This window comes from Mustela nivalis (genome assembly GCF_964662115.1).
Source record: "Mustela nivalis genome assembly, chromosome: 17".
Classification (NCBI taxonomy): domain Eukaryota; kingdom Metazoa; phylum Chordata; class Mammalia; order Carnivora; family Mustelidae; genus Mustela; species Mustela nivalis.
The window spans coordinates 19,273,939-19,287,375 of record NC_139036.1 but is presented as its reverse complement, the minus strand read 5'-3'; the positions used below and the strand labels follow the sequence as shown (position 1 = coordinate 19,287,375).

The 13,437-nt window shown below is 36.7% G+C and overlaps 1 protein-coding gene across 1 annotated transcript in view; it reads left to right on the top strand.

Annotated features, from left to right (window-relative positions):
* CPD (carboxypeptidase D) overlaps positions 1-13,437 on the top strand; it is a 77,464-nt gene that overhangs the window by 59,083 nt on the left and 4,944 nt on the right. Inside the window, exons 13-20 of the mRNA XM_082707018.1 lie at positions 2,366-2,561; positions 4,977-5,112; positions 5,948-6,079; positions 6,713-6,808; positions 6,911-6,975; positions 11,397-11,528; positions 12,057-12,242; positions 12,597-12,696. Of these exons, the coding sequence (XP_082563144.1) occupies positions 2,366-2,561; positions 4,977-5,112; positions 5,948-6,079; positions 6,713-6,808; positions 6,911-6,975; positions 11,397-11,528; positions 12,057-12,242; positions 12,597-12,696 (1,043 nt within the window). The remainder of the gene's footprint in view (positions 1-2,365; positions 2,562-4,976; positions 5,113-5,947; positions 6,080-6,712; positions 6,809-6,910; positions 6,976-11,396; positions 11,529-12,056; positions 12,243-12,596; positions 12,697-13,437) is intronic.

Below are 13,437 nucleotides of genomic sequence, written 5' to 3'. Positions count from 1 at the left end.
TCTTGGGTTGGTTTTTGTAATTTGTTTGGGACCTGCATAGAGAGGAATTGGAGTTTACTTATTTTGAAACTTATGTTGCTTAGAGATCTTTCTAACACTGACTCTGAAAGTGTTATGAAGAACACTGGAGAATTACTTGTTAGATTAGCAATGGATGGTCTGTTCCTCCTGGAAATGTAAAATTAGTCTTCCTCGTGATTACTTTGACTGAATAAAAATCGCTCTCCACTTCTCAGCTGCATATTCGTGTCCTGACTGTTACTTGGTGTGTTTTATTTTGTTGAGGGCAAGGGACAAATTTGGAACTGTGAGCTCACCTGTCAGAGATCATTCTTTTTTTTTCAAATAGAAAACGAAGCCTGGTTGCTGTCATTTTCTGTACTCCAGTCTCTACTCACAGTTGCTATTCCCTCAAGACTTAAGGACAGTGTGTGATTGAGGGTCCTGGAAAAATACGCAGTACTGGCTTAAGCAAAGCTGATACTGAGCCAGCCTGTATCTTCACTTTCTGTGGCTGCCCTGTCTCACTTTCATTTTTGATTGTAAATCTTCTGTAGGTCTCGTTACAGTCACTTGGAAATTATTTTCTTTGTTTGTTGACTCCTGTTGTCTGCCTTTTAAAGGCTTTCTTCTACATTTCCCCCCGAGCTTCGTTTTAGTTCTCTTCTACATACCTCATGAGCATTATCTAGCTTCTGGCATTTTTTTAAAAAGACTTTATTTATTTATTTGACAGAGAGAGAGATCACAAGTAGGCAGAGAGTCAGACAGAGAGAGAAGGGGAAGGAGGCTCCCCATTGAGCAGAGAGCCTGACGCAGGGCTTGATCCCAGGACCCTGAGATCATGACCTGAGCCGAAGGCAGAGGCTTAACCCACTGAGCCACCCAGGCACCTGCCTTTGACATTTTTACCCTGTTTTTCTTCACTGACCCTTCTGATTTTACCAGTACATTTAGCTTCTCAAATACTGGTTTATAATGTTCCTAGATGCAAAGAGTGATACTTGCTTTGGCAATACCAATTACCTCTCTTCCTCAGCTCATTCTCGAATATTTTTGCCCAATTCAGGTTTTAATATTGTCCACCTTAGTGCTGTATAGAGCTTATAGTCTTTTCTTATTTTAAAATAAAGTAAAAATTTGGGGCGCCTGGGTGGCTCAGTGGGTTAAGCCACTGCCTTCGGCTCAGGTCATGGTCTCAGGGTCCTGGGATCGAGCCCCGCGTCGGGCTCTCTGCCTGGCGGGGAGTCTGCGTACCCCTCTCTCTCTGCCTGCCTCTCTGCCTGCTTGTCATTTCTCTCTCTCTCTCTGTCAAATAAATAAATAAAACCTTTAAAAAATATAAATAAAAAAAATAAAATAAAGGAAAAATTCGACATTATTTTGCTATCCATTACTTAGTTCATTTAAGTTTTTTTAAACTTCCAATTCAAGACGCACTTTTTAGTTAAGTATTTTCCCCCAAATAGGCAACACCTGCCAGTGGTGAGACACAAGACAGTTCTAGGTGGTTCACCTATGGGCACTAAGTATAGAATCATGGGAAACCAATAATTTTTCTGTTCTATTAACCTGCCTAAATTTAAATCTTTTTTTTTTTAATTTTTTATTTATTTATTTGAGAGAAATTACAAGTACACTGAGAGGCAGGCAGGCAGAGAGAGAGAGAGAAGGAAGCAGGCTCCCTGCTGAGCAGAGAGCCCGATGCGGGACTCGATCCCAGGACCCTGAGATCATGACCTGAGCCGAAGGCAGCGGCTTAACCCACTGAGCCATCCAGGCGCCCCAACCTGCCTAAATTTAATGCTAATATTTTTTTCTATATAACTCTTGTAAATCTCACTTTGTATACAAGAAAACAGGTCTTAAGCTCAGAACTCTTGGGCAAGCACAGCACTTTAAATGATTTTTGCTGCAATACTAGTATTGCATTTATAGTAAAGTATACATTGTCTTATTTATGTAAATTAATTTACATTTAGAAAGTAAGGTTCTGTACATTTGTGTATATATAAATTTTTCCTAAAAAATTAAAGTTAGTTTAAAAGACATATGTTAGCTAAATAGTAGTATAGATTATAGAAGGTAGGGCAAGTACGGTGAAGATGGTATGAGAATGACTGAATTTGGAGGACCGGTGAACCATGTCATACTCTTTTCCTAAATTGGATAATATCTCACTTGTATTTGATTTTCTTTGGTCAAGGGAAACTGATTTTCTTAAGGTTTTCTGACTCAATGACTCATTCTTTAAAGACTTTTAAAGGCTTTTCATGTTTGTTTTCATGTCTTTAAAAAAAATCTGTATGTCAGCATTAACAGAATCCTTGATTACTTCTGACTTTTTGTTTCTGGTTTTTGAAAGTTTGGGACAGAGCTCTGAATATCGTCACATTTGGTCCCTCGAAATCTCCAATAAGCCTAATATATCTGAGCCCGAAGAACCAAAGATCCGCTTTGTTGCTGGTATCCATGGAAATGCTCCGGTTGGAACTGAACTACTTTTGGCTCTGGCAGAATTTCTCTGCCTAAACTACAAAAAGAACCCAGCTGTCACTCAAGTAAGAGAATAGCCTGTTTTGACATGCTTTAGAAGAAAAAAGCTGTCACACATTGAGATCAGTGCATCATTAAAAAAATTTCAGGGGCTTCAGGGATCTGACAAAGGGGTCAGAAACCACTGCTTAGTGGCTAGTCAGTAGAACCTGTAACTCTTGATCTCAGGGTTGTGAGTTCAAGACCTACATTGGGCCTAGAGCTTACTTTAAAATTTTTTTAAATTTCCTATTGGATTTTACACAGAGGCACTTTTAGTGCATTACAGACTTTTTAAAAATGGACCATCTTTTTCTATCCTCTCTGGATAGCAACTTTCCATTACATTTCTTTGTGTGTAATTAAGAGGCATAGAAGAAAAAATACTGAAGATTTGCATTCAGTCCTTTACTCCTTTATTTAATAGTCAAATTACTCTTCCTTTACTCACCTTTCTGTACATTCTAACTTGAGGGACTTCCATTGCTAGTTACTTGTAATTAGGATACTATATTGAAAATGATGTGGAAGAAAAATAGTTTTTCTTCTTATGTAAGAAGTTCAAAATTATTGGACATCTTAGCTGCTTAAATTTTAGAAAAAGCAATATGGCATTGTCTACTTTAGCCACCCATGACTACAGAAAAGAACTTTGATCCAGAGGATTGGTCATGTATGATTGAATAACCTAGTTCCATGTTGTCTTAAAGAAAGAAAGAAAGAGAGAGTGTGCATCCTCCTAGAGCACTCACTAATTGGCACTGTCTATATAGACTTTAGGAAAGGAGAAAGGAACTAATATTTGTTTAATACCTACTATGTGTCAGGAGCTTATACCAAGTACTTTACATGTGTCATAATTTAATCCTCAATTTATGTTATCTTCATTTTATAGATCTAAAAAGTGAGGCAGAGATATTTGATAACTTACAGGGGCCACACAGCAGTATGTGGTAAAACTGGGATTTAAACCCAAGCGTGTCTCACTCTAAAGTCTGTGCTCTTTTGTTTTACATTACTGCCTCCCCTAAAAGAAATTTGGGAAGCTTTTATGTCATGATTAGGATCAGAAAGCACCTACAGGATTAGGTGAGATGAACTTCAGTCAGACTTGACCAAAAATTATTTTACCATTTTCAGCAAAGCAAATTGTATTGATTTCTTAATGTGAGTTGTAAGGAATATCCCAAGGACATTTTGTTGTTCTCTTTTTTAAAAAGTGGGAGAATATCTAGGATACTGGGTTTTAATACAGCCTACATATTAGAAACATTTAGGAAGTTTTTAAAAATATGAGTGCCTGAGCCCCATCCCCAAAGACATCAGTATTCTCCTTAGGTTAAATTAAAAGCTCCTTAGGTTATTCTAATATTTGGCCATATTGCTACCTACTGATATTATAGTTATAAGAGACTATATGTTCTAGATAAAACTCCTACCAAGAATTTAAAAACTTCTAGTTTATGAGAATTTGCCTCATTTGGTCTAGTTAGGCTTGAGGTAGTACTCTTACTCTAGATTGCCATTTTTTTTTCAGATAAATAAGGGTCAGAATTATCTGGCAAGTTCAAGAAAATATACACATACCCAGAGACCTGTAGCAAAGCTCAAGCATGTACACTTTAGAAAAATATCTCTCTCCCAGGGAAGAAAGTTAAGAACCAATGAATTTAGTGTGTCTGATATTTTCAGTCTGTAGACTGTTTTAACAGAATAAATAAGCCAGGGATCACTTATTCTGATTTGCTCTCAGAAATAAATAGGATGAAGTATATCAGAAATTAGTTAATGCTGCATATGTAGGTATTGATGCCTATGGATTATCCGAAGGAGAAATTATTATGAGTAAGACAAGTATCTACTTCTTTTTTTTTTCTTTTGCTGATTTCAGCTCTTCTGTCTCATTGTTTCCAGACATACACTAATACTTGTTAGACTATGCATTTCAGTTTTTAATCTGAAAAATACAGTCTATTATTGGTTTCAGCCAGTGGTCAGCAAAGTTTTTCTATAAAGGGATAAATAGTATAGATTTTAAGCTTTGTGGGACAGCTGTTCTGTGTTGCAGCTATTCAACTCTGCCACTGCAGCACAAAAACAGTCATATGAATGGGTGTGGTGGTGTGCCAATAAAACTTTATTTACAATAGCAAGCAGCTGGCTTGATTTAGCCTGCAGGCAGTGGTTTCTGACCCCTTTGTACATCATCAGGATGTCTCTGGGAATATTAGCTGTGCAGTAGTTTTATATTTCTTTTTAAATTTGTTCAGAGCAAGAGAGAATTTTCTATCTATCTATCTATCTATCTATCTATAGAGAATTTTCTGTTTATTTTTATTCCTATATTTTACATCTGTTTAAAACAAGAAAGACTTTGTTTGAGGCATGGAAGGGTATCTTATGATCCACATAGAGCTAACTGATTTCTCTTTCTGTTTTAGCTGGTTGACAGGACTAGAATTGTGATTGTCCCTTCTCTAAATCCAGATGGGCGAGAGAGGGCACAAGAGAAAGACTGTACTTCAAAGAGAGGACAAACAAATGCTCATGGCAAAGATTTGGATACAGACTTCACAAGTAAGCCTGATTGTTAGGCCATTAAAGTACTTTGCAGATAATTTTATTTTTCTTTACTAAGAGATTGATAGATTGTGTAGATGCGTAAAGTAATTCAAGTTTTTTCTTAGAAATTCAGTGAATAATATTGGAGGGGTTCCATCACTAGCCATACAAATAGGTATATTTTCTCTCTATCCCCGCATACATACATGTATACACACATATACACCTGCACACAATGTCTGTGTATGTTGATTTGATGGAGTCTTTGATATTGACTTAAATAGGATCAACTATACATATTGTTCTGCAACTTTTTTCATTGAGCATATCTTTATCACTGATCTCTTTCCATTTCAGTACTTACAGATCTCTAACATAGTCTTATTAATGACATCTTAGTATGCTGTTAATACTCTAGTTTATTCAACAATTTTCCCACTAATGGACACTTAGTATTTTTCTAATTTTTTGCTCTTGCAAACTGCACTGCGAAAAACATCCCGATTTTTGAAAGTTTTATTTTCTTTCAAAGATGGGTTAGTTATATAGTCTCAATATTATTTTTTAGAAGAGAATATATCCATCCCTTTTTGTTTCCAAATAAGCATTTTCTTAAATTTGCTTAGATCATTAACCTTTACACATCATCTGAAATATATAAAACTCAAGATAATCTACTTTCTAGAGTGTGTCTTTTATGCTGTTGAGTTAGTGGCTTGTAGAGTAATAAGGTATTTTTATACATATTTTTTAAATTAGCCTCTGATTGTGTTCACATACAAAGTATTTTCTTAGCTATTCATACTAAAATTTTAAAACTTGTTATTTTATGCTTGACTTTATTTTTTAGATAATGCCTCCCAGCCTGAGACTAAAGCCATCATTGAAAATTTGATTCAAAAACAGGACTTCAGTCTTTCTGTGGCTTTAGATGGTGGTTCAGTACTAGTCACATACCCATATGACAAACCAGTACAAACAGGTATGTAGAATGTCAGTTTATTATATGATATTCAAGCTTAGATAGGAAATTTCAATTAAGTAATGTCCCATCTAAATTTTTTCAAAATCGTGAGCATTTGTGCACACTCCATGAGCAAATAACCAATCTAGGAAGATTGTACATATATCAACAGCTTAGTTACTTGGAGGAGAGAGGTCAGATCTAAAGATGAGAATCCCCCCCCCACCCCGGCTTAAACCTTGACTGGCTGGTTGCACTTAAGATGAGATGAACACTGCTTATTGAATCTGTCTGGGGCCATTGTATATGGAAGTACTTTGTGTTGTTTTCAATACAGCTTGAAAGAATTACTGTTGTAGGCCCCAGTTGTCCTAAAATGTAGTAAAATACACCAAAACAAGTTTGTATTTTAGTGTGGTAGCCTCTTATTTAAACTAACCATTATTACCTTTTAATATAAGAAAGATATATATCTTCTTTGCCTGATTATCCTGGGTGAAATAGAACCAATTATTATAATAACTCCTTGATAAACTTGGGTGGGGTACAGGATTTACTAGAAGGAGAGAAAAATGACTTTTGCATCCATGAAGTTGAACTTGGAGTAAAATCTTTTGAATTTCTCCAACTTCTGAATTTTTCTTTGTACAGTGGAAAACAAAGAGACTCTGAAGCATTTGGCATCTCTTTATGCAAATAATCATCCATCCATGCACATGGGGCAGCCCGGTTGCCCAAATAAATCAGGTAAATATTTTCCATACCCTTTGTTCCTGTTGCTGCTTTTGGGTATAGAGGGTGTCTTATCTTAAGGTCTTGTTAATCCTATATCCTTCAATACTTTTATAGATGAGAATATCCCAGGAGGTGTAATGCGTGGAGCAGAATGGCATAGTCACTTGGGCAGCATGAAGGTATGCTCTATACAATACAGTGAGAATTATAATTATTGGCCATTCAGTGACAAAATAGGTGACTTTTTTCTGATATAATCAAAGTGAATGGCATCTGCTTCATGGCTTTCTTGACAAGACAGCCTTCAACCTCTGATAGCATTTTTTTTCTTCCGTTTTTGCCGTTGCAATCATTTTTTTAAAATTTCTTTTCAGTGTAACAGAATTCATTGTTTACGCACCACACCCAGTGCTCCATGCAATACGTGCCCTCCATAATACCCACCACTAGACTCACCCAACCTCCCACCCCCCTGCCCCTTCAAAACCCTCAGATTGTTTTTCAGAGTCCATAGTCTCTCATGGTTCATCTCCCCCTCCAGTTTCCCTCAACTTTCTTCTCCTCTCCATCTCCCCATGTCCTCCATGTTATTTCTTATGTTCCATAAGTAAGTGAAACCATATGATAATTGACTTTCTCTGAATTATTCCACTCAGCATAATCTCTTCTAGTCCCGTCATGTCGATACAAAAGTTGGGTATTCATCCTTTCTGATGGAGGCATAATACTCCATAATGTATATGGACCACATCTTCCTTACCCATTCGTCCATTGAAGGGCATCTTGGTTCTTTTTTTTTTTTTTTTTTTTTTTAAGATTTTATTCATTTATTTGACAGACAGATATCACAAGTAGGCAGAGAGGCAGACAGAGAGGAGGAAGCAGGCTCCCCGCTGAGCAGAGAGCCTGATGTGGGGCTCGATCCCATGACCCTGGGATCATGATCTCAGCCAAAGGCAGAGGCTTTAACCCACTGAGCCACCCAGGCGCCCCAGGGCATCTTGGTTCTTTCCACAGTTTGGTGACCATGGCCATTGCTGCTATGAACATTGGGGTACAAATGGCCCTTCTTTTCACTACATCTGTATCTGTGGGTTAAATACCCAGTAGTGCAATTGCAGGGCCATAGGGAAGCTCTTTTTTAATTTCTTAAGGAATCTCCACACTGTTCTCCAAATTGGCTGCACCAACTTACATTCCCACCAACAGTGTAAGAGGGTTCCCCTTTCTCCACATCCTCTCCAACACACATTATTTCCTGTCTTGCTAATTTTGGCCATTCTAACCAGTGTAAGGTGGTATCTCATTGTGGTTTTAATTTGAATCTCCCTGATGGCTAGTGATGATGAACATTTTTTCCTGGGTCTGTTAGCTATTTGTATGTCTTCATTGGAGAAGTGTCTGTTCATGTCTTCTGCCCATTTTTTTATATGATTATCTGTTTTGTGTGTGTTAAGTTTGAGAAGTTCTTTATAGATCCTGGATATTTCTTGTAAGTGGAATCATACAATATTTGTCGTTTTGAGCCTGGCTTCTTTCACTTAGCATAATGTTTTCAGGGTTTGTCTGCTTTGTTAGCCTGTATCAGTGTTCTGGTCCTTTTTATGGCTGAATAGTATTCTTTTGTATGTATATCACATTTTGTTTATGGTTCATCTGTTGATGGACATTTAAGTTGTGTCCACCTTTTGGCTATTGAGAATAACAGGCAGTGAACATTTGTGTACAATATAAGTTTGAACCCTTGTTTTCAATTCTTTGAGGGTCCATACCTACCTATGGAATTGCTGGTCATGTCTGCACTCTATGTTTAGCTTTTTGAGGAACGAACAAACTGTTTTTCACAGCACCTGAACTGTTTTACATTCCCACCAACAGTGTATGAGAGTTCTGATTTTTCCACATCCTCACCAATACTTGTTATTTCCCTTTTTAAAATATTACAGCCATCCTGGTGGGTGTGAAATGCTACTTCATTGTAGTTTGGATTTGCATTTTCCTGAAGACTAATAATGTTGAGGATCTTCTCGTGGGCTTATTGACCATTTGTTTTTTCTTTGGAGAAATGTCTGTTTCTCCATTGTCTATTTTATTTATGTCTTTATTTTTATATTTTTTATAAAGGTATTTTTATATCTTTATTTTTATTTTTATTTATTTTTTTTATTTTTAAAACTTTTTTTTTTTTTTAAAGATTTTATTTATTTATTTATTTGACAGAGAGAAATCACAAGTAGATGGAGAGGCAGGCAGAGAGAGAGAGAGAAGGAAGCAGGCTCCCTGCTGAGCAGAGAGCCCGATGCGGGACTCGATCTCAGGACCCTGAGATCATGACCTGAGCCGAAGGCAGTGGCTTAACCCACTGAGCCACCCAGGCACCCTACCTTTACTTTTAAATTGAGTTGCTTATCTTCTTGCTGTTGGGTTATAAGAATTCTGTATTTATTTTGGATGTTAAACACTTGCATTTGCTTGATTCACTGGTAGTTTCTCCCAGCATGTAGGTTTCATTTCGTTTTCTTAATAATACCCTTTGATGCACAAAAGTTTTTAATTTTGATGAAGTAATTTATCTGTTTTTTTCTTTTGCTGCTTATGCTCTTGTTGTCATATCTAAGAATTCATAGCCAAATCCAAGGTCATGAAAATTTACCTCCATGTTTTCTTCAATAAGTTTTATTGGTTTATCTCTTGTATTTCAGTTATTGGTACATCTTAAGCTGATTTTTGTATATGATGGGAAGTAGGAGTTCAACTTGGTCTTTTGGGATGTGGAAGTCGGGTTGTCCAAGCACCATTTGTGGTAAAGACTATTCTTTCCCTCATTGAATGGTCTTGGCACCCTTGTCAAAAATCAGCTGGCTATAGATGTATGTTTTTTTTCTGGATTCTCAATTCTATTTCATCAGTACTTATGTCTGTTTTTCTCCCAGTATCTCTGTTTTGATTGCTGTAGCTTTGTGGTAAGTTTTGAAATTAAAAAATGAAAGTACTCTAAACTTTCTATTTTTCAAGATTGTTTTTGGCTCTTCAGAAGTCCTTGAAATTCCATTTGAATTGAGGATTGGCTTTTTTTTCTTCTTTTTTTCTTTCTTTTCAAAAAATGCTGTTGGAATTTTGTTAAGGGTTGTGTTGAATTTGTAGATCACTTTGGGTTGTACTGACATCTCATTAGTACTGTTTTCCTATTCATGAGCTCAGTTACGTCTTTCCATTTACTTAGGTTTTCTTTAATTTCTTTCTGATAATATCTTAATTGGTTGTCCACCCACTTCAAATTAGTGACGAGTTGTTAGCAGATGGGTGGTTAGCTCATCATTTTATTACCATGTGCAACTAGAAATTTGACTTCATACTCCTCTCTACCTACCTTTCTTTCTCCTTTATTTACTAAGAACTTAACATGTGAGGCACTTTGCTCTACTAGTGATAAATCCTATCCCATTGTACAAATAACCATGTTACAGAATTAACTGATTTGATCTCAGAGAGAGCAACTCTCAGCGTGCCATGAGAAGTTATAGACAGAAAAGATTATACTTAGAGATACAGTCTTCTCTTCATAGAGGAAATGGCATTTGGGATGTAGAGATGGTGAAGCAGAACATTCCAGAAAGCGGAAGCAGTAGGGGCAGAGTCAATAAGCAGCCTAGTTTAGTTAGAACAGGAGGTGTAATGGAGAGCAGCAGAAGACAAGAATGGAAAGAGAGTTTGGGGCTCTGAATACTTTGTTTTAGTAAGGAATGGGAAGCCCCTGAAGGTTTTGAGCAGGTATATAGTAACATGATTGGAACTTTCTATGGAAAAATTAATCTCTCAGCAATGGGTTAGGATAGTTTGGAGGAGGGAGAGACTGTGGTACAGGGAGACGAGTGAAGAGCAGCCTAGACAATGAATTATGAGGGCCTCAATTAGGGTGGTGAAAATGGGAATGGAGTCAAAGGATGAAGTTACAGAGATATTGACAGGATTTGGCAAATTATGAATGATGGTGAGAAACTGAAGTCAGACACAAGAGATTTCATGTCTGTGTGAGAACATGAGTTAATACCATTAACTGAATAAGGAGAAAGGACGGGTTTGGGGTTGTTGGGGGGAAGGTGGTAAGTTGGGTTTTGGAACCTGTCCACACAAGCAGTTGCTGTGCCTGGAGAATAGCTATCCAGGAAGCAATGGCTGCTGTCACCAGTAGGGTGAAGGTATCAGAGGGCAAATGCTCGAGCTTCTGCCTCCAGGCTCCAAGAACAGCTGTGAAGTTCTGAAGTTGAGGGGGAAGCTAGCTATCCAAATGCACTTATTTATTCACTGATTTATTCAACAAACCCTAATAAGCCCCCTCTACCTGCCAGCCACCGTGGCAAGCCCTGAAGATACAGCAGTGAATTAGACCTAGTCCCTAGTCTCAGGGACTCTCTTAGCAACAGCCATGTTTGTGACTGATTGTAATACTGAGTGGTTTATTTATATTAGCTGTAAAATGCTTTACAGATTCTTTGTTTATTTTACCCAAGTTTTCTTTCTATTCCATATGTTGGATTACATAGCCTCATTCTTTTATTTGTTAATTTTTCCACATCTGTTTTTGAATTTTATATTGCAGGATTACAGTGTCACCTATGGCCACTGTCCGGAAATCACAGTATACACAAGCTGCTGCTACTTTCCTAGTGCAGCACAACTGCCTTCCTTGTGGGCAGAAAATAAGAAGTCTCTTCTTAGCATGTTGGTGGAGGTGAGCCTTTCCCTTTTAACTAGAAGAAAACTCCCAGGAATGAAAAGCTTTATCAAAACAGGTTCTTAGTGTTTTACTAATAATTTATATTATTTTTAAATATATATATATATAGAAAGAGTCTTGTTGAATTTATATCACCTAAATAGGTGCCATGATTTCAGATATCTGGAATCTGCTGTAATTGAGATAATTAAACCCTTTGAGATGTTGCACATTTTTTCATTTGAATGTCATGCAGAGACAGCATACTGTGGTGGAAAGTAAATCCTCAAGACATCAGAATATTTGGGTCCTAACGCTTTAGGTTTTGATTGTATCAGAGTTCTTTTATCCCTTATTGCTCTGAAGCAAGGAATGAGTAGCATACAAGGCCAGAATCAGTGGTGAAGGACGAACAAGTCAGTTTTATTGGTGGTGGTGGTGGGGGGGGGTTGTTGCTTTGTTTGTGTATTGTTTTTGTCATGCCGCAAGCTATTGCCCTGAGAATATCTGGAAACAAATTTATATTTTGAATATTTTTTACAGGTTCACAAAGGAGTCCATGGTTTTGTTAAAGATAAAACTGGAAAACCAATTTCTAAAGCAGTCATTGTACTCAATGAAGGAATAAAGGTCCACACAAAAGAAGGAGGCTACTTCCATGTGCTGTTAGCTCCAGGTGTCCATAATATCAATGCCATCGCTGATGGGTATCAGCAACAACATTCCCAGGTAAGAAACTCAAATTTAATAGTATCATGTAAATTCTTAATCTTAATAGTATTTCCTTTTTATTTTGAAACTCTTATGAGGATAAAGAAATAAAATGTGTAACTAACTCTGGATTATGATATCTTGTTATCTTTCTATCCTTCAGCAACAAAAAGGAAATTTTTATAACATTTTATATACTTCAGAGGACAATGACTATTCTCCTTGGTTTAGTATAAAGGCCTTAGGAATAGTTCTGGGATACAATTTATGAAAAGTTGAAAGAAAAGTGAACTTTTTCATAATTCTTTATATTGCATGAAAAGTCATATGAAAAGTAAACATTTTCATGATTGTTACACTTTATCCCTCTAGGTGTTTGTGCATCATGACGCGGCTAGTTCTGTGGTAATAGTCTTTGACACAGATAACCGGATATTTGGTTTACCAAGGGAGCTTGTGGTAACTGTATCAGGTAAAGAAATTTAAATTTTTAGTAGTTGAGATTAAAACCAGTTCTGTTCCTGAAACCAATATTGTACTGTATGTTAACTAACTAGAATTTAAGTAAAAATTTGAAAAATAAAATTAAAAATCAGTAAAACCAGTTCTGACATTCCAGTTTGAAAGTGGATCACCTCCCCATCACCTGAAGCTGATCACTTTTCTTCTAATATCTCTTTATCTAAACATTTTTTTGGATTTTCCTGGAACACTGTTCTCCCGTATGTGTGTTCTCATGGCTTTCTCCCTCACGTTTTCAGGTCTATATTCAAATGTCACCTCCACAAAGAGGCCTTCCCTGATCACCCTAGCCAAAATTGTCCCCCTCTCACTTTCTCCAACCACTTTTTTTTATTATAGAACTTACTACCACTTGACATTACATTATATATTTAGTCATTTACTTGTCTATATTTGATCTTTCCCACTAAAACATCATCGCTCTGAGCAAACAGGGAGTTTATCTACATTTCCAGCACCTAGGACCATGGCTGGCATGGAGTAGGCCTTAATGAAGAGTTGTTTACTGAATGAATCATTTGCTTTATATTAAGATTGTAAGTTCCTTGGACTTTGACTTATAGTCTATTTTTTTAAGATCCTGGAAGGAAGAAATATTTGTTTTCTCCAGGATTAATTTGTGCCATAGCTTGAATCACTGAGATTAGAAAGAAAAAAAAAATGTAGTAAAATAATAAATGCTCTGCTGTAT